General features: G+C 36.4%; 1 protein-coding gene across 6 annotated transcripts in view; it reads left to right on the top strand.

Annotated features, from left to right (window-relative positions):
- The window catches only part of Ndae1 (Na[+]-driven anion exchanger 1), a 207,912-nt gene that overhangs the window by 146,451 nt on the left and 39,989 nt on the right, over positions 1–21,472 (top strand). For all 6 annotated transcript variants that reach the window (XM_072532888.1, XM_072532887.1, XM_072532891.1 and 3 more), the window contains 7 exons: positions 1,320–1,601; positions 2,557–3,326; positions 8,241–8,399; positions 8,459–8,605; positions 11,403–11,682; positions 16,411–16,796; positions 19,376–19,597. In XM_072532888.1, the coding sequence (XP_072388989.1) occupies positions 1,320–1,601; positions 2,557–3,326; positions 8,241–8,399; positions 8,459–8,605; positions 11,403–11,682; positions 16,411–16,796; positions 19,376–19,597 (2,246 nt within the window). The remainder of the gene's footprint in view (positions 1–1,319; positions 1,602–2,556; positions 3,327–8,240; positions 8,400–8,458; positions 8,606–11,402; positions 11,683–16,410; positions 16,797–19,375; positions 19,598–21,472) is intronic.

The raw sequence follows: 21,472 nt of genomic DNA, 5'->3' as shown, positions 1-21,472 counted from the left end.
TATCCACTAGTAATTCAATAAGGGGCTGAACCTTGTGAATCTCCGGGAACCTGTGTTGAGTTATCCAAAATATGAAACATGCTGAAAATAAATATATATTTTAGTAATTAAAACCTAATATAAAATGTTGTAGTAGTACCTTAAAATCAATTCAAATCAGTTTTTGGCCATGTACCTAGTCTGTAAGTTTGCTATTATATAACTGTGTGTTTCTCCAATAATAAACCAGAGAGGGCATATCTACTAAACCCATCCACATAAGTATGCCTAAAAAGGTATGCATTTCTTGTCGATTTTTTAGTACCCAGCTTTTAATTCTTGCACTTTTTTTTTATTTTGGGTCCTCCAAGACATTGTTGAGTATAATTGTTTGTTTGAGTTACTAACAGGGATACCACTTCTTTATCAAAAAACAAACAAAAGAAATCAAAAGGGCTGGCATCTTGGATTGTATCTATTAGATCAGGGTTTACGCCTACCTCTTCGGAATTCGTAATATAATTTGTATTTTTTTTAATCCTTTGCTGATCAGGCAAAGCACCTGAACCAGCACCTGAGAATGTTACCATATCTTCAGATATGGGAACATTCTCAGGTGCTAGTTCTTACTCATTATTTTACTCTTCATTTCTCAAAACTTCATTTTCACTAATTTCATCACTTTCCGAATCTTCACTGTCTAGTGCATACTTTGGGTCCGCTAGGTCACTGTAATAAAACTCCGAAATAGACGATGATCCGCTTCGTATTTCTACAGTCTCAAACAAATGCAGTAATTTTTTCTCTTCTTTGGAATCCATTATTACAATTTACAATCGCGACTGTACCAGAAAGTAACAACAGACAAATAAACTACCTATTAGAGCTTGTAAAAAGCTTTTTCTATATTTTCCACTACTAATAGGATAGATATCTATCGTTAGCAACCCCTAATATTTTTAATTTTAGTTTACAGAAATCTGCAGGTCGATAAATATTAGAATATAGTATTTTATTGCGATTCTCAGAGGTGTCGCTCATGGCACCCTGGTTAAAACATCACTCGTGGGGCCATGAGCACCAACATAGGTACTCAGGTTCGAAATGGTGCGAAATACTTAAAAAGGTAGTAATTAACCCCCAAAAGATTCTTACAAAAGCCTAAATTAATATAATTAATAAAAATCGTCGTGGCCTCATGTGTCAACATGCTCTAGAAGAGCTGTAGCATAAATGGCAAGTTAACGGAGTACCACATGTATCATGGCAGTCAACCTGTTAAAATATTTTAAAATCCCTTCAAGCTTTTAGATAGAAAAATGATTTAACTTTATTTTAAGAAAAAACATCATCAATGAAAAAAAGTTCAAGCTACGTCTCCATACACAGAAACCATAGCTCAGGAGATCTCTCAGAAGTTCAACATAATTTAGGATTCATGAGAAAGATTCCACCAGGAGCCGAAGCCAGTAATATACTAGTGGGTGAGGTGGGATTTCTCGAAAAAACAATCTCCGCTTTCGTTAGACTCACGACAGCTACAGTTTTGGGAGATTTGACTGAAGTTCCAGTGCCAACTAGGTTTTTGTTTATTTTACTTGGACCACCCTCTGCCACATCAGGTAAGACAATAAATACGGAATGATTTAGCTACTATTCACATATTTTAAACATTTTTTATTTTTCTATTTTTTTCTGTCTTTATATGTCATTATTTTCAAAACTCTAATCGATAAAATTTTGGAAATATTTTTTGTTGGGTTTTTCCCAAATTTTCCAAAACTTATTCTTAAGCATACAAATTATCTCGATAAAATCGCAGTTATATGCAGAATTCGTTCTCTGCTTTGAGCTTTTACTTGCAAAACTCGCTGCTTGCTCTACCACCAATGAAATTGGCCCGTTGGTTCACATGACGAACGCGCTAATACAACAGCTGTTTTTAAGAAACGGATTTCCGGGAAACGGAAAAAGGACGCAAAAAAGTTCTTTAGTCAGAAACACTTAACGGTTTGAAAATAGTAGGCTAAAAAACAAACACCTTACATTATGGTAATTTGTATTTTGCAAACTGCGGCTCTGAAAAAGATTTGTGGTTATTGGGTTCATCCGCGTACGTAGATTTTTCAGCCAGAAAATTCTTCGGCTTCCTGGTCCTCGTTTTCCTTCTACTTTTCCTTGAAGACTTAATTGCAGCTATCCATATCTTTTGAAAGAAATAAACAAGACGACGATGTGACCGAGGTATTCAATTTTGGCTGTTTTTATTGTGGTTAACAACTCTTTATATTATTTAAAGACAAAAACACATTTATGTGTGTTCCGATGGTAGTCCGCTAATAACTTCTAGTACAATGTTGCCAATATTCCAAGTTCTTTTACACAAAAAGCGAACTTTCCCCCTTACCCCTATTTATTAGAAATGTAATAATAATAAACCATAATCGCAAAGTTGGAACTTTTGTATTTAATGTTTATAATTTGATGCCGAAATCCCTTTTTCATTAATCATTCGTCAATAAAAAAACATGATTCAATAAATTTGTTTTTTAAGTTAAACCCAATACATTTTTTTAGGTTTCCATGAAATTGGTCGTGCTATGGCTACACTAATGTCAGACGAGGTTTTTCACGAAGTTGCGTATCGGGCCCGTAGTCGAAGTCATATATTAGCAGGAGTAGATGAGTTTCTTGACGCAGTTACAGTATTACCTCCCGGTGAATGGGATCCAGCCATAAGAATCGAACCACCTGCCGCAATCCCTTCCCAAGATTCACGAAAACGGCCGCCTGAAAAATTGGTCGAGGAAATTGATGAGGAGGAGGAAGAACAAAGGCTAAGAGAAGAGTCCGGTTTAGCCAGAACCGGAGTGTTATTCGGGGGACTGATAAATGATATTAAAAGAAAGACTCCATTTTATTTATCTGATTTTAAGGACGCGCTTGCTATGCAATGCATAGCTTCGTGGATATTTTTATACTTCGCATGTTTATCACCAATTATTACGTTCGGTGGGCTTTTATCCGAAGCTACAGGAAAAAACATGGCTGCTATGGAATCTCTAGTATCCGGATTTGTTTGCGGTATTGGCTACGGTCTGTTTTCGGGACAACCGTTGTCCATTTTGGGATCAACAGGACCAGTATTAGTATTTGAAACAATAGTTTATGACTTTTGTAGTACAATGAAATGGGATTATATGAGTTTTAGATTCTGGATAGGAACGTGGACTGCCATTATCTTAATGATATTAGTTGCCATAGACGCTAGTGCTTTTGTGTGTTATATTACCAGATTCACGGAAGAAAATTTTGCAACACTGATTGCGTTCATATTTATTTATAAAGTAAGTAAAATCAAAATTACTATTTATTATTGTTTTTAGGTAAACTTGGGAATGTGTGTAAAATAAGATCATGAGCAGATTATGTTGTATTTTATCCTGATTCATTTAAAAGTTGTTTTATGGTCGACATCAGATTTGTCCCAAATGAAAGAGGAGTTTTGTATCTGAGAAGAAATAGAGTATTTTTTTGAAAGCTGACTAGAGAAATTTGATAAAGCTTTATAAATTTTTTCGATATCTGAGTAAATTATCGCCTTATTTGTTCTTCATTTTAGGAAAATTGGCTCTTTTATATTTATACACCTATATTCTCTTTGTTTATATCATCGTTTTACCTCTTTTAAGGACAACCTGCGCTTCAATGTCTTACTGCCGATTTTTCCACAACGATTCTAACCATCCCTCCTTCTTCTATGCTCTTACTGTTTTCATTATGCTATTTTTTTAATGCTCAGTTATCTTTGGACTTGTATATATGCCTTATGTTCTTAGTTCTTGCTTACATGGGAATTTGAGAGTTTATTTAGCTATTCTACAAAGTCGTTTCATTTTTGTTATTTCCAGTAGTCTTTTTAAAGGAAATAGTGGTATTGGTTGTGGTTATAATCGAACAGAAGGCTGTTTGTAATCTGAAAGTTTAAATTCGGCGTTTTTTAGGCATCTTTCAAATACCTTATATTGTTGCCAAAACTAACAGTCTAGCAGTAGAGTAGGCTCTAGCAATGGAAATGACCAGTCACATGTATTGCAAAAGACAAACATTTAATACGAAAGGTACACTTTTTACCTTCCCAACGCATTTTGAATTTTGTCAATAGAACTATCTAATCAAAAGATATCGAATTTTTACCTTTAAGTTAATATAAATTTTATTTAAAAAATTAATTTCACGCACGTAACTGACATTCAAAATCGCTGGTCGTTTCAAGCAGTGTTTCTGTCTTTTTGTTATTCTCTATGACTACAACGCTCCACGCTCTTCTTCTTCTTCTTCTTCTTCTTCACCCTTGATTTCTCCATTGTTGGACATAGGCCTCCTCCAATTGCTTCTACACTTTTCTATCTTTTGCAATTCTTATCCACTGCTTTCCAGCTACAGCTGTTATATCGTCTATCCATTTCTTTTTGGGTCTTCCCACGCTTCTTTTTGTTTTTCGAGGTCTCCAGAATGTCACTTTATGAGACCATCTGTTGGTGTCTTGTCTTGCTACATGTGCTACCCATTGCCATCTCAATGTCGCTATTTTTTCCATGATGTCTACTACTTTTACTTACTTTAGTTCTTCGACGTATTTCGGTAATAGGAATTTTGTCTCTGAGGCTTATATTTAACATGGCCTGTTGAGTTACTCTTAATTGTTCTGCCATTTTTCTTGTTATTGCCATAGTTTCGAATCCATATGTTGCAACTGGTAGTATACAAGTGTCATAGGTTTTTCGTTTTAAGTGTATTGGAATTTTTCTGTCTTTTAAAATAAAGCTCAATTTACCAAAAGCAGCCCATGAGAATTGTGTCCTTCTTTTAATTTCTAGGGTTTGATTTTCCTTTTCGTTTTTAATTGCATGTCCTAGATATATATATATATATATATATATATATATATATATATATATATATATATATATATATATATAATATATATATATATATATATATATATATTGTTCTACCTTTTCTATATTGATGTTATCTATCGTGATGTTTTTTAGACTGTTGCTTAATATCTTTGTTTTGTCGAGATTCATTTTTTTTCCTATTTGATTTGATGTGTAATTTAAATCTTGTAGCATTGATTTTAGTTCATGGATAGCAGTGCTTATTAGTACTATGTCGTCTGCGAAATGCAAATGGTTAAGATATACTCCATCTATTTTTAATCCCTTTTCGGTCCAATTTAGTTTTTTGAAGACATTTTCTAATGCCAAAGTAAATAACTTGGGTAAGATGGTGTCGCCTTGTCTCACACCTTTGCCAAGGTCTATGTTCATAGTTTCCAGATCATCATCTATTTTTACGTGAAAAGTAGCATCATCGTATATATTCTTAAGGAGGGCAGCATATCTTGAATCTACTCTGGCGTCGTCCAATGCTGTTAAGAAAGTCCATTTCTTGATACTGTCGAATGCTTTGTGATAATTGACAAATGCCAGATGTAGTGGTATGTTGTAATCTATTGTTTTTTCAATAACTGTCCGGATTGTTTGTAGGTGATCAATAGTCCTAAAACCCTTACGAAAGTCTGCTTGCTCCGCTGGTTGGTATGCATCTAGCTTAGCTATGAATCTATTTGTTATTATTCAAGTTAGTAGTTTGTAAAGGTGTGACAATAAGCTTATTGGTCGGTAGTTTTCTATATTTGCGGCGTCCTCTTTTTTATGGAAAAGAATAGGCATTTCAATAGGCATTTATTCAGTAATATTCTCTTTGCCTGTTCTAATGCAGTGCCTCCAATTTTTAGCATTTCTGAAGTAATTTTATCTTCTCCTGGTGTTTTCCCATTTTTCATTTGTTTTAGGGCGGCTGTAATTTCTGATGTTATTATTTCAGAGAGATCCTCTGAGGCCACATTTAAGGTATGTTTTGTTGGTATACCGGGGTTCGGAGTAGTAGAAGTATACAGCTTCTCATAAAAATTTCGGATTTCTCTAATGATCTCTTCCTTATGCGAGCACAATGTTCCACGGTCTTTTATCTTTATGATTTTATTCCTGTTCTTTCATGTTCTTATTGTTCTCTACGGTTTCAAGAATCTAGTTTGTTCTATAAGCTCTGAGGTCTTTTCGAATATTTTTCTTAACGCTTCTGTTGATCGCTTTATAGTCCGGGTTATCTCTGTTCGTTCTTCTTGTTTTCTCTATCTGTTCTAGAGTCTCGGGTTTTAGTTTAGCTTCTTTTTGTTTTCTTATTTTGCAACAAAGTTTCTTAGTGACTGTTTGTATGTCTTTAGTTATTTTCTCAGTAGTTCATCTATATTCTGGTGCTCAAAGGTATTTGCTACTAGTTTCCGCGCTAATTCTTCTTGGTATTTCTCTTTATTACTGGCTAGTATGTCTGCCGTCTGTAAAGGGTTTGTTTTTAATAGTTTTCATCTTTATCTCTTTACTTTAATACAAATATCGACACGAACTAGTCTATGGTCACAGTCGGTGTTAAATTTTTTCAGCACCTCGATGTTTTTACATATTGATCTATCACTGGAAAGCATAAAATCTATTTCATTCTTAACCTGGCCGTCCGGGTTACGCCATGTCCACTTTCTTTGTATTTGGTTTTTATAGAACGTGTTCAGACAAAACATTTTTTGGTGTTTACGTAATTTGCCAATGTCTCTCCTCTGGTGTTTCTGTTGCCTAGATCGAAATTTCCTATGTAGTCTGAGTCGCCTGGTATTCGCCGCCCTATTTTTGCATTAAAATCACCGGTGATGATAACATAGTGTGTTTTTTCTAGGTCTTTAGCTCGCATTATATCTTCGTAGAGTTGTTCTATTGACTTGTCATCCTCAGTGGAAGTTGGAGTACAGCAGTGTATTATCTGTAAGCTATATCGTTTATTCCATAGCAACAAAAATTGCCAAACCCAAATGGAGCTTCGCGGGCCACACTGCTACACAAAAAGACCAACGTTGGAATACTACAATACAACATTGGAGACCTTACGAAAGTAAACGACCAAGAGGAAGACCACAGATAAGATGGGTTGATGATATTAAAAGAATAGCCGGAACAAATTAGAAATATGTTGCTCAGGATAGAGACCGATGGAAGGAGTTGGAAGAGGCCTATGTCCAAATATGGACGACAGAAGGCTAAGAAGAAGAAGAAAAAGATATCGTTTATTCAGTTTTAATACAAGATATATTATTCTTTTCGACACTGCTGAGTATTTCACAATCTGGTGTCCTATTCTTCGGTTGACCATGAAATTCACGTGATTCTCTTCTAAATTATATTGGTGTAGAGTGTGCCTAGATTTTAGGGGGGTCTTTTTCTGTCCTTGTAGTCTCGTTTCACATAGCTTACAATATCCCATTTAATAGCCCCTAGTTCCTGCTTTAATTCCTCTAGATGGTCGTTCGTTCTCATGGTTCTAATGTTGTATGTAGCAATTTTATATTTTTGAGAGTTAATTTGTTTATTATTGTCGTGTATTTTCGATATTCTGCCTCCCCCAGAATCCGTGAGGCGGTCTATATTGGAGTGGGATTCTGAGTTATAAACTTTACCCACCTGGGGTACTATATTTTTTAATCTCGATGTATGCATGAATATATTGAAGGGAAAATGGCAATTAAAACGCAACGTTTGCCGAGCGGTTTGGCGAGTTTAGATTTCAGCCGCCCCTAACCTGGAGTCAGACGCTGTTTGCAACCGTCCATTCTGCAGCAGTCGCTGCTTGATTCTATACCAGCCCTAAAATCACAGGATTGCCACTTCCGCCATCCACACCGTACCGAAGGTTTGCTTCTTCGCCGTGGTCTGCCGTTGTGGTCTTCATCCGTAACGCTGGACAAAGGACCCTGAACAGGTGCTAGTTTTCCGGGTCAGGAAACTCATGGAATCTGCGGAGGGTAGGGGACGATTTCTTTTCCCTGATAGGACTGTCCGAAGAGTTCCTACCCGCTACCCCAGTGCTAATCAATAATAATTGTTAAAAATATGCAGGAACTTTTTTGTCAATCCTAGAATCATGCTATTTTCTTAACACGATTCATCTCGCACGAATTCGTCTTATATTCTGATCCGTTTTAATTAGTTTACTTTAGGTTTATTAGTTCAAATATTTTACGAGATTCTTGTTCAGATGTGACAGTTTTTGGTACCATTATATATGCTCACACTTATTTCATATTTAAAATATTATATCAAATGGTTCTTGCTTTCATAAATAATCTTTATAAAAACTTTATATAGGCAGTAGAGAACGTATGGGCCATTGGAAAGAAATTTCCAATTACTGTGGACATAAACAATATAAATATAAATGAATGTTCTTGCACTTGGAATGATACTACACCACCGATGCTGTTGAATATGTCTAGTTCCACTACTGTCAACCAAACAATGTGCCAGGTAAAATAGTTGCTATAAACAATAATCCTGTCATAACTTAATTCACTTTTAATTTTTAGAAATTAAACGGAACGCTGTCTGAAGGATGTTTTCTACCACCATATAGTCCGGATATATTTTTGATGTCAATTTTGCTATTCCTTGGAACCTTCTTTATTTCAATACAACTAAAAGACTTTAAAAATGCTCTCTTCTTTCCATCCAAAGTAAGTAAATAGATAGTAGATAACACGAATAAACTTAAAATTAAATTTAAAATAAGAAATTAACTTACACTTGGCAATAAATTTAATAAATTTTGTTGGCGTTTAATATCCGTTCATTTACTTCTGATAGACAATTCTTAGAAATACAAATGAAACTCTCAAATGTAAAATAGTATATTGTGGCTATCAGTGTTAGGTATCAGAGGTCTAACTTAGGAAGATAAGAAAGAAACGATATAGATAAATAGCTTTTAAACCTCCCTTTGGAAAATTATCTCCAAATGAAGAAAAGAGAAACATGTGAAGAACAGGAAAACCAAAGAAAATGTCAAGAGAAAACGAGAAATAAATCAAGAAACGAAATCTGGTTAGTAAAAGCTAATGCCGTAATCCTCATCCTCATTTCTAGAGGACTTGTCAGAATGTGATGATACTGTATAAGCTTGTTATCTTCATTGGCTGCGATCCTGTGCCATATAGACGGCTTTATGTAGGGATTTTCACTCCAGAATCTTTATTTGGTCTGCCCATCGTGTTTGAGATTTTCCTCTTGGTCTTTGGCTTTCTACCTTTTCTTCTACTACCAATACTTCCATGGTTCCCGTCCTTCTAGTTATGTGACCTAAGTAAATAAGGTATGCTAGGTTTATTTTTTTAATAGGCTGTCTGTTAGATGAAGCTATTCCAGAATTGACAGGTTAGTTTCTATATTCTGTCCAGGATACAATACCGGCTCGCAAAAACAGGTTCCAAATGAGTCAAAAAGTCACCTAAAGATATCTACTAAATCAATGAGTGTGGAAGAATTTGATTAATGTGATTAGTATATACAGTGAACAGCTAAATTATGGAATATTATCATTATTTCGAGAACCATCGAGTTTTGAGGGAAATCCCGAAACAGGTCGATTTTTGTTATAAAATACCCATGTTATAACGTAATAGGAGTAGGGAAGATGACACCGGTGTAGGTGTAGTGACGTAATCGTTAATCTTTTTAAATAGAAATCGGTATAATGCGACACCTCATTTAAACGAGAATTCAATTCTCTATTTAACCACATTACATGTTTAACTAAAATATTTTTTTAAGGGTACAAAAACAATTTAAATTCAACTAAATTACATATATATATATATATATATATATATATATATATATATATATATATATGTAAAAGATAAATTAAATTATCTTTATTAAATTAAATGGCCAAATATATGGCCTAGAAGTACAAATTCGTTAAACTTCCCGTGCTCGAATCGGTATCAATAAAGTGTTATGATCATTTCGGCCTATCCCAGCCTCATCAAACACTTAAGCTGATACAAATTCAAACTCGGAAAGTAAAACGAATGTCTCCCAAAACTTCACTACAACAGTAGTAGCTTACAAAGGCGCCACCTGCTTTGGCAGCCGTGAACGAAAACGATATGATAGTATCGTTTTATGTATCCTTTGCGCTATGCGAAATGTGTAAAAGATAAAATCTTTTAGCGAAATCTTTTGGCGTTCACGGCCGCCACAGTTTTTATACATGGTACCGTGAATCGTCAAAATTTCAGATATTGGAGTCAAGAAAACCCACATTGGATGACTGACTCACACACGCAGTATCCTCAGAAAGTAAATGTATGGGCAGGGATCATTAATGACAGAATCATTGGCCCTTTTTCTTTGAAGAAAGTCTAATAGGTGAACGTTATTTAACTTTTTTGAGAAATCAACTTATACCTGTCCTTGCTAACATGTATCCAAATGCCAATAATTAAAATTTACCTAGTGAAAATAACAGGATTTTTAATTCATTCGAACCTCCTTTAGCAAGTTGATTTGATTTTTGGTTTCCTTCGATGCCTCAATGCCCTGGTACCTACCAGACAACCTTGTTCCGGTCTCCTAGTTCATTCAGTTCTTCGATGCAGTATCACACCAATCTGGATATCACTTCTTGACATGCCAGTGTTTTAGTGCCGCTTAACGGTCTGACAGTATATGGATATGGATATAAATCTTGTTCAAGAGAATAGCATATTTGTATGTTTTTACAAATTGATAAGTAACATCCAGTGAAAGAGTTGTATTAGTTAAAAGATGTTTCATTTTAAGTAATGCGGATCTTGAATATTCAATTCGAGGTCAAATTTCAATCTCTGGGTCTATATCTTTAGTTATCCATGAGCCAAGGTATTATTGACGTCTTCTATGGGGGTGTTATAAATTTTAATTATTTAGACTTGGACGTTTACTTAATACCACTGTTTTTTGTTTTACTGGTGTTGATTTTAAGTTGAATTAATAAGTTAAATTCTATCTGTAAGATTAGAATAACATTTTTTAATCAATTTAAATTTACATGATTTAATGACACTATTTGCTTTGATTTGATGTTTTGCCTATCGCAGGGACCAATTTTTATTACGGTGATTATGTCTTTGTTTTGAGTTTTTTGTCTTGCTGTAGCTTTTATAGTATCTTTAATCATCGTATGCTCAAAAACGTTTACTGAATATAACTATGAAAATAAAAAAAAACCCGTTAGCACGTTTACTAAATATAATTATGAAAATAAAAAAAAACCCGTTTACCAAAAGATTAGCAAGGGAGGTAAAATCCATATTCCAAATGAAAAAAAATTCGGTTAGGTATATAGATCTATGGAAAAAAACATATAATAATCTGTGAAATAAAAATAAGGCTGTTTAATTTTGCACAGACTGACATAACCTTACTTTGTTTTTTACCATTTTTGAGTTTTTGGTTTTTGGTTTTTGATTATCATTTTTTTATCTTTAGGTACGTCAATTTATAAGCGACTTTGCTGTTATAATAGCTATATGTTCCATGACTGTGCTAGACATTTATGTAGGTATTCCGACACCGAAACTAGAAGTACCGCACGAATTCAAACCAACCCTTCCTGGTCGAGGCTGGGTCATATCACCTTTCAACCATAATCCACTTTATTCAGTATTTGTTGCAATACCGCCGGCACTACTAGGTACCATTCTTATATTCATGGATCAACAAATAACTGCAGTTATAGTTAACAGAAAGGAGTTTAAGCTTAAAAAAGGTAAATATTGTACTAATTTTAGTTCAAAATAGTAGCACACTTAACGAAATTTTGTGATGACTAACGTAATTAAGGTACAAATATTACAATACTATGCCCTAAATAGGGTTTTATTTATTTAGCGTATGGCTGAATACATGGAGTAAATACAGTAATAATTATTATAAAAAACGTAAGTACATAATTCAAAAATACAAACATAAGATTATATAAAAACGAACATAGCAAAATACAGATAAAATACAAGATAATACAAACCGATAAAGTTATATCTTTAAGTCAAGTTGAGATATCCATTCAAGGCTTGCAGGCGTAGTTTTGAAAAAGTCTTTTGGGTCCCCTCGATATGCCCTCAATTCACATGTCTCTACTATGTGTTGGATGGTTTGATCTGGAGCTCCACAGTCGCAGCTGGAGGTAGGCTGTTTTCCCCATTTATGTAGGTTGTGTGCGCATACTGCATGTCCCGTTCTAATTCGGTTTAGGCTCTTCCATATGTTTCGTGGCTGGTCGAAGCCATCGGGCTTTTGGACTGCGTCAATAAGGTTGGATACTTCAGGTGGGGCTTCCTCATTCCACAGCGTGCGCCATCTGGAGGTAACATTGAAATCATCTGCTGTTAGCTGTTGGGCTGTTCTTATGAGTGGTTTTATGGATGGGAGTCGGTTTGCTGCTAAACTCGGGATGTCTTCATGGATTGGTAGTTGCAAGTTGCTATTTACTTTCGAATACTCCGTTATCAAGGCCTTTTGTCTTCGTAGAATAGGCGGAGGAATATGGCTAAGGATCGAAAGCCAATATAGTGGAGTAGTCTTGATGCAGCCGCTAATCATTCCCATTGCTATATTAAGCTGCGTATCAACTATTTTCACATGACGACTATTTAGCCAGACCGGTGCACAGTACTCTGCCACAGAATAAACCAAACTTTGAAGCACAGCTGTTCGTAGTGTGTCCGCAGATGAGCCCCAGTTGGTACCACAAAGATTCTGGATAAGGTTATTTCTACTACTTATTTTTTGTGCAGTTATTTGTAGATGTTTTTTAAACGAGAGAGTCCTGCCCAAGGTAACCCCCAGATATTTTGGGTAGGGTTGGTAGGGTAGTGCTACATTTCTCATTTTGACCTCTAATTTTTGGTTTGCCTGTTTGTTATTGAGGTGAAAACAGCTTACCTTAGTTTTATTTAAGTTGGGTATCAGGTGCCATTTTGTGATATATTCATATAGTTTGTTGAGGTCGTTTCTCAGCACGTTTTGAGTAATTTCAAACTGTTTGTGCTGTACTGCTATTGCTAGGTCGTCAGCGTAGCCAAACTTTCTTCCATTAGTGTCAGGTAGGTACGATATATATAAATTGAAAAGCATCGGAGCAAGGACTGATCCTTGAGGTAGTCCATTATTTAATTTCCTCTGTTTACTTATGTCATTACCGTGGATTACCTGGAAGTATCGATCAGAGAGCATGTTGTTTATTACTTGCAATATTCTTTGGCATGAGATTAGTTTGGTTAGTTTATAGAGGAGTTCCTCCTTCCATACTGTGTCGTAGGCAGCTGTCAATTTCACAAAGACTACAGCCGTCTTTTGTTGCTTTTGGAAGCCTGCTTCTATATGCGTAGTTAGACTTAGGACCTGATCTGCACAGCTTCGATTAGGTATGAAACCTGCTTGTTCGAATGGGATATTTTTAAGAATTTGTGGGCCTATTCGGTTTAGGATAAGTCTTTCCAGCAGTTTATAGCAGCAACTGAAAAATGCTATAGGACGGTAGCTTTCAACTTTATCGTGGGGTTTATTGGGTTTTAATACAGCAATTATTTTGCTCTTTTGAAAAGCTATTGGTATGTTTCCAGTTCTAAGGAACAGTAAATAGAACCCAGCCAACCATTTTCTTGTCCTTTGACCGCATTGTAGTAGAAACTCAGGATGTATCCCATCAAAACCAGGCGCCTTGCCAGTTTTCATATCTCGGAGGGCTGATGTTATTTCTTCGTTGGTGAATTCGTGGGAGAACCTTGGGTTATGTCAAGCTGTTTGACGTAAGTTGTTGAGTTCCTTTTTTATATATTTGGTATGTTCTTTGTCACGTGGAGCCCTAGATAGGGTCACTATTCTGCTAGCTATTTGGTCGGGGGACAAAAAGTGGGGTTTTCTAACGGGCGGGGCAGTTCCCCCTAGTTTTCTAAGTAGGTTCCAAGATTGTCTGCTCGATCTTTTAAAGTCCATTTTCTCCGTTGTTTTTATCCATTTATCTCTCCGGGCTTCATTTAATGTTGCCCGGAGATACCCCTAAATAGGGGCATCTCCCTTACTTGTAATAAATTCATAAAATTTATGTGTAAAAAAACACGTGGTTTAACTTTTTGAATAGCCTTCCTCGTGTTTGAAGTTTGTAGTTATGAAACAAAACACACTTTTCAGCATATTGCAATACATTTCACATACTTTAATTTTAAAATATCTATTTAAAAAAGGAAAAATGAATCTACGAAATTAAATAAAATTACTATGAAATTAAATTAATATAATTAATTGTAATTAAACACCCTTTCTCCACCACCTCTATCTACATCTCTTTTTAAGCGTTTTCTCTGTGTTTTACGTTATTTATTTTCTACCTCAGAAATACATCATCATCATCATTATCATCATTTGGCTCTACAACTCTATGTGAGTCTTGGTCGCGTTTACTATGTCCCTCCATTGTTGTTGGCCCTGAGCAGCTATTTCCCATTGCTGTATTCCCATTTTACGTAGATCACTGGCTACTGCGTTCTTCCATCTCTTTCTTGGGCGACCAACTGACCTTCTGCCATCGGGCCTTTCCCAGGATGTGGCGTTCAGGAGTCTTTCGTCACTCGATCTTAGTGCGTGGCTTGCCCATCTTATTCGATTTGCTTTAATGTAGCCTACTATGTTTTCATCTCCATATACTGTCTGGAGTTCATCGTTGTGTCTTCTTCTCCATTCTCCTGTTGTCTCTTCTCTGCAAGGCCCATAGATAGTCCGCAGTATCTTTCTTTCCAGTACCAGTAATTTTGTCGTTTCATACTGGTTCAAGTCTCCATGTCTCGCTTCCATACATTATTGTGGGACGAATTATTGTCTTTTACACTCTTATTTTTGCTAGTATTGAGAGTATTTTTGATTTAAGTATCCCAGATACTTGAATTTTTTGACGACTTCCAAGTTGTATTCATTGATTGTTACGTTTTGTCTAACCCTTGGTCTTGGGTTCTTCGTAATCACCATGTACTTGGTCTTGTCCTCGTTGACCTTCAGACAAACTTCCTTGGCTCCGTTTTCAAATAGAGTGAAAACTTCTTTTGCATCTCTGGTGAATTACGCAATTGTGTCCACGTCATCCGCAAACGCCAATAGTATTTTTCATCCTTGAGCGGAAAATCCGTTTGTCAGTTGAAGTTAAGCTTTTCTTACCGCATATTCCAGTGCAAAATTAAATAGCAGGGTTGCGAGAGGATCTCCTTGTCTAAGCCCTGTGTCAATGAGGAATTCCTACGACGTGGTGCTGCCAATTCTGATCCGTGCGAAAGTGTTCTCTGTGCTCACCTGTGCTAATGGTACCAGCTTTGCAGGTACTCCCATTTCTACCATGGTCTCCCACAATGCTTCTCTGCTAACAGAATCGTAAGCTTGTTTAAAGTCCACAAAGATTTGGTGTACGTCGCGGTTGTATTCCCAGTTTTTTTCAACAACTGACGTAGGACGAATATCTGGTCTATGGTCGACCTTCCTGGTCTGAATCCGCTTTGGTAGTCGCCTATTATTTCCTCTGCTTATGGAGTTAGTCCTCTAGACAGTATTATGGATATAATTTTGTACGTTGTATTGATAGGTTATATGGCTTTCATGCCAGTGTTTCGGTATTTCTTCTCTTTCCCAGACTTCTTTTATAAGATGATATACCTCAAGGTGGAGTTTTTCTCCCCCTTTTTTTAGTAGTTCCGCCTGTATGCCGTCTGGGCCTGGGGCTTTATGGTTTTTTAGGGACAAAATTGGGGAGTTTACTTCAGCTAGTATGGGCCCTGGTATTTCAGGTTCGGCTAACTGGTACTGTCTTTGTTGCCCTGTCGTTGTGGATTTTTCTGTATTTAAGAGTTACTCAAAATACTTTCTTCATTGGCGGCTTATCTCCTCATCGTCTGTGAGCAATTGTCTTGCATCGGCTTTTATAAATCTTGGACTGTTGGTAGTGTTGCCCTTCATTGTTTTTAGGTCCTTATAAAACTGTCTAGACTGACCGGTTCTATGTTCCTAGTACCTCAGAAATACAACTTTAATTAATTATGAACTATTTTGATTAATTCCTACTGTTTCCGAATTATCTTTTATTTTTAAAATAAATTACTTAATGGGTTGCTAATGTTTAATTAATAAATGCATAATTTAGTAAAAAATCTAAAATTTACTAATTAGTTAAAAACTAGATTCTATTTTAATTTAACTATTTTCTTGTGACATCTTAATATATAACATTTTGTTAAGAATAAGCCACAATTTTACTGTAAACTTAAGTTTATTTGACGTTTCGATTTCCACCTCTGAAATCGTTCTCAAAATACAATTTCCACTTCGAAAATTTCGATTTTTGAAATGGAAGTCGAAACGTCAAATAAACTGAATTTTAAAATAAAATTAAAAAAAGTATATTGCTTTAACTAGATTCTTTTAGTGCTTTTTATATTAAACAATTGTTTTGTTGCAGGTTGTGGGTATCATTTAGATTTATTCATTTTGGCAATCCTCATCGAAATCTGTTCAATTATGGGACTACCTTGGTTTGTAGCGGCGACCGTGCTCTCCATAACCCACGTCCACTCTTTGAAATTGGAAACAGAATGCGCCGCTCCAGGTGACAAACCACAATTTTTGGGCGTTAGAGAGCAGAGAGTGACACATATTTTAATATTTTTGTCCATTGGATTATCGGTATTCTTGACACCCATGTTGGGACACATACCTATGCCTGTGTTGTTTGGAGTATTTCTATATATGGGGATATCTTCCTTAAAAGGACTGCAATTTTTCGACAGAATGCTAATTATGTTTATGCCAAATAAATATCAACCTGATTACATGTTTTTAAGACAGGTAAGTAACAATAATAAATAAATGATTATTTAAAGGCAATAGGACTACTTAATATTGTTTGCCTCATTGCAGCGTTAGAAGTATTGTCAAACTCAAATCCTCATTAGACGATCCGTCCAATAAAGACTCTTCGTGGAGGTCATCCCCTCTTTTTTCTTGGAGGAGAAGTCTTTGCGTTCCTGATATCCATCTGTAACTGGTACAAATAAAAGACAAAGAACGGTTTAAATAAAAAACTGTAAAACTCTTTATTGTTGTTTTGAATACAATGTTCCACCAAACGGAACGGAAATAACGGGTAACTGTTCTCGTTCTAATAAGAACGATAACGTATGTCGTTGACTTGAAACGGCGAAGAAGAAGAAGAATGTCGTCGTTGTACTGGAGACTAAACTGAAAGAGCCCTCCGAATCGTAATTCTTTGTGTCATACGGCCGTAGCATCCTCCGAGATATTTGGAGTTTCTGGATGGTCTACGACCAACGCTCTGGAGGAGTATCGAAGGTTTCTCGACTTCATCGTCGTGTTCGTGGAGTCTATGTGATCTAAGCTTCCGCTTAGCAAAAAGTTTACCGGGGCTCTGTGGTCGGCAAGGTGCCACCGGCAACCAGAATACTTTAACTGTTCGAGGTTTATTTCTTACGTGAATTTGTCTTACATGAATATTTGTTTAGTATTCTGGACACAGTGGATGCCTTGGGTCTTACAGAGATGCCGGCTCTTCACACCTCGAAAGTTACAGAAATGTCGGCAGAGTGTTGACTCTTTGACGGGCCTTCACTCCGTATCGCTACCTTTCGAGAAATAATTTATGGTCCTGTAAGGACGGTTACTATTTCTGTAAAAAGGTTTCTGGCGGCAAAATGTTATCGGAGCTCGGCCACAGAGTGAGAAGTAATTCCAAGCCTGCTTGGGGCTTTCATTTTCTTCTGACCGTCAGTGGACCATTGCTATGCTTTGTGCCCTCCAAATAAAATTTGGCAGGACCCTGGTCTACCTGGCCTATCGGCTATACGAGCGTTAACGAATCCACTGCCCCTACGAGTCCAACAATAAAAGGGAATGTGCCATGCCACGTATGCAAGAAACGTTTCATGTAGCTCCACCTTCCCCGTAGTACCTGTGTTGCAATTACCTCACCTACCCGTTATCCCACCCACGGCGGATAGGCGAAGCAGGCAGAGGAATTTCCACCTCGCACGTAGACAGGTCGCCGCAGAGGATCTCTCTTCTACCACTCTTGAAAATCCCGACGGGTACGTGCCGGGGCACCCACACCACGCCTGACACTAGGCCAGGAGAAGTGTGTACGGGCCCAGGTCGTTCAACCTCGCCAGGCTTTTTTGGAATGAGAGTAGAGTGGTCCCACGAGAGTCTCGTCTCGGATACTAGGAATGTAGACCGGTGACCGTGTCGCCTAAGCGACCGTGTGCGTTTCTACAAACCCGACACCTCAGGCGACGGCTCTCCACCTCTCGATTCCTACCCATTAGTCGCCTCTTACGACAGGCAGGGCCTTCTTGCCTCGGCCGTATTCTTATCTCCGCGAGCCGAACGGAGACGTCAGTGGACCAGTGGAAGGCTGTGTCAGTTCGACACGATCTGAAATAGCTATAAGGCAACCTGTCTTTCCTTATCTCAAAGATCGTGTCTATCTGGCCAGGAAGCGTTCTCTCCAAGCTGCTAGCCGACTTCTACAAAGTAATTATATGTCCGTTATCAGACTTTTCTTTACCTCGACAAAAGGTAGGCCGTCAGTGAAGTCGCCAGTTCTTGTACCCCTTGTGGTTCGAATGATATCGTAGCCACACTGCTTCGTATTCATTCAAGCATTTAAGAGCTTTGGAATTGTCTTCGCTTCGACGTCTTCTTAAATCGAAGAAATGTTCACTCAGCTAATAATAAAACGCAGAATCGTAGTAAAATCACTCAGCCAACAAGGTTTAGCTGGGGCTAGTGACAACTAGATCCCGAGCGGAAGATATGCTGCCTTTTTATACACTTTGTGTTTGCAATTTAGCAGCAATCTTCCGTCGGGAGGCCAATGACAACGCAGGTAATAAAACTGTTTGTGATTGGCCGGCCAGAGTGACAATCTGCGTCGTGATTGTTAACTTCTGGCGACATTTGATTCCGAAATCAGGCTTCAGTCGGTCAGCTGACTAAACGCTTTTGCGGTCGGAGGACTAAACGCTTTTCTGAAAACCTTTCAACAAAATCTTCTTCTTTTCGGAAGGCGTGGCTATGTAGAAGGAGCTTCTTGATGCTTTTTGGGTGTCAAAGGGAACAATATCCCTTTTGATGCTGTTGCATATTAAAGAGAATTTGGTAGTGCATTATTAAATGCCCTTTCTATTTAAAGCAATATCTCTAAATTATTAATGGAGTGACTAATTTTCTAAACTACTTCGGCCACTGCTGTTTCAGTTGATTTTCCTGTTTGATAGGCATGTTGGTTGTCATCTACAGGATGATAACGGAAATTATTAACGCTAATAGATATAAATTTTAAATATTTTCATAGTTATATTTTTTTGCCATCGATTTCTTTTAATAAAATATATTATCGTATTTTCCAGGTGCCAATAAAGAAAGTTCACTTATTTACAATTATACAATTGACTTGCTTAATTTGCCTGTGGATGGTAAAATCTTTTAGCCAAACATCAATTCTCTTTCCTTTGATGTTAGTGGTAATGATCGGAATCAGAAAGTCATTGGATTGGATATTTACAAGAAGAGAACTGAGAATTTTAGACGATGTTATGCCGGAAAACAACAAGAGACACCAAATGGAGGAGGTGGGGTGGCGAATTTCTAAATATATTCTAGGTCCTAAGTTGATTACGAACAAAGAGTATATAAAATGCAATCAAAACCTGAAAGAGTTTTAGGCTCGGTCCAAAATATTTACAACTCATTATTCTTGTTTGGTATTAAAATCCATATTAAAAATTATGACAATGGAAACAATACGTTTTAATGGTAATTAAAGATGGTTATATGATCTCATTTTAATACACAAGTTATCATAAAAAAGCTGATTGATACAATCTGAAAATTTTGATTCTTTAAGTTGTAATATCTAATTATTCTTAGTACCGGTATTTCGGGTGACTTTGACTCACTTTCGAAGTTTAAATGTAGATTTCACTATTCTGAATGTATAAAAATATGTTTCCTTATTTATTTGCATTTCAGTTTTTGACTACTTTTTTACAAAAATTACACTAAAACACAAAGAAGCGCTTACTTTATTATTAAAAAAATAAATATGTGGTATGCTAAGTCACCTGTTAGTATCGGGTGTCTTTGTCTCGAGCTACATTTTACATTTATTCTCTGTGATTATTATTGTTTGGGCTAAAGTCACCCTACAAGATGAATCAGAAACTAACATGTTTTTAAACTATAAAAAATATTTATTCTAATTTCAAACACAAAAAAAAACTAAAACTAACATGGAACTCTACATAGGGCCTAAGTTTACAATAAACATAATTTCTTAACAAAAATTAACAATAAACCGATTTACAAGCTTTTTAAATCTGGAAAGAAATATCGGTTATCTCCAAGTTCCAATGGCTTTGTGAAATCAATATCACCCAAGTGATAGGATTTTCTTACGGCGACTTCGGGCCATTGCCATAAACTTCTTTCACCCAGTACCATTACTTTCACCCAACCGTAACATTTATTACTACCTCTTACAAATCCATCGAATTTTCCTGGAAATCTTTCCAAGTAGTCGGATATGTACAATTACGAAGTCTCCAACTCGAAAGGAAAACTCTTATAAATCTGCATTATTCCTATAGCTCTCATTAGATGCAGAATTAGACGTAGTATCTGCAGCGTTTCCTAAATCTTGTATTTTATTGAAACGTTTTGTTTTTTTCTTTTACCATCTCATGTTTAGGCAATTTACTAGAGTCAGCTGCAGCAATGGTCGCTTGTTCAGAGATTTCCTGATCTAGGCTACTGCCAAGTACAACTTCGTTATTAACGTCTCCGAGGACCTCATTTTGTAGACTTTCTTTCTCTGTTTCGCAAATCTGATTATTGGCTTAATTGATTATCGCCTATTCAGTTTTCCTTCCAATGTTACGTTTTGCTGTCATTCCAGTTTTCCGTTTTGATTTTCTTTTAGTGCCATTTTCTTTTACTGGCTTCTTCTTAGTCGCTTTTTTTGCAACTGCAGTATCTTGTTGGCTTTTAACATCTTCAGCACAGAAACTTTTTCCTGCTGCAATTTCTATTTTTCTTTTTCTTTTAACAACTCCATCAGCTGTGAACTGTAATCCCCTTTTTGTACAAGAAAATTTAAAACAGCGTCACTTACTTCTACTTGCGCAGCATCAGTTTTATAGTTTGGAATTCTGGTTAGTACTTTCTCTGCGTTTAGGGAAAACCCGCCACATTTTCTAAAGCCACTTTTCAATTTTTTTCCGCCATTCACACTAATTATTTCAACCAGTTTTTTCAAAAGGGTGGGAAAGGTGCTTTTTGGGGTTGAGTTGGTGTTAAAATTCAGTGTTTTGTATTCTACCAAAATATTTCGCCAAGCTATTTTCATCGGTCGAAAGTAGGCGACATCTAATGGCTGTGGTAGGTGCGTATAATTGGCAAGAAGACACACGAATTTAATGTTTTCTGCTTTACAAAGCTGTAAAACT

Source organism: Diabrotica undecimpunctata, chromosome 5 (assembly GCF_040954645.1).
Source record: "Diabrotica undecimpunctata isolate CICGRU chromosome 5, icDiaUnde3, whole genome shotgun sequence".
Taxonomy (NCBI): Eukaryota; Metazoa; Arthropoda; class Insecta; order Coleoptera; family Chrysomelidae; genus Diabrotica; species Diabrotica undecimpunctata.
This window is presented reverse-complemented; position numbering and strand designations above follow the sequence as displayed.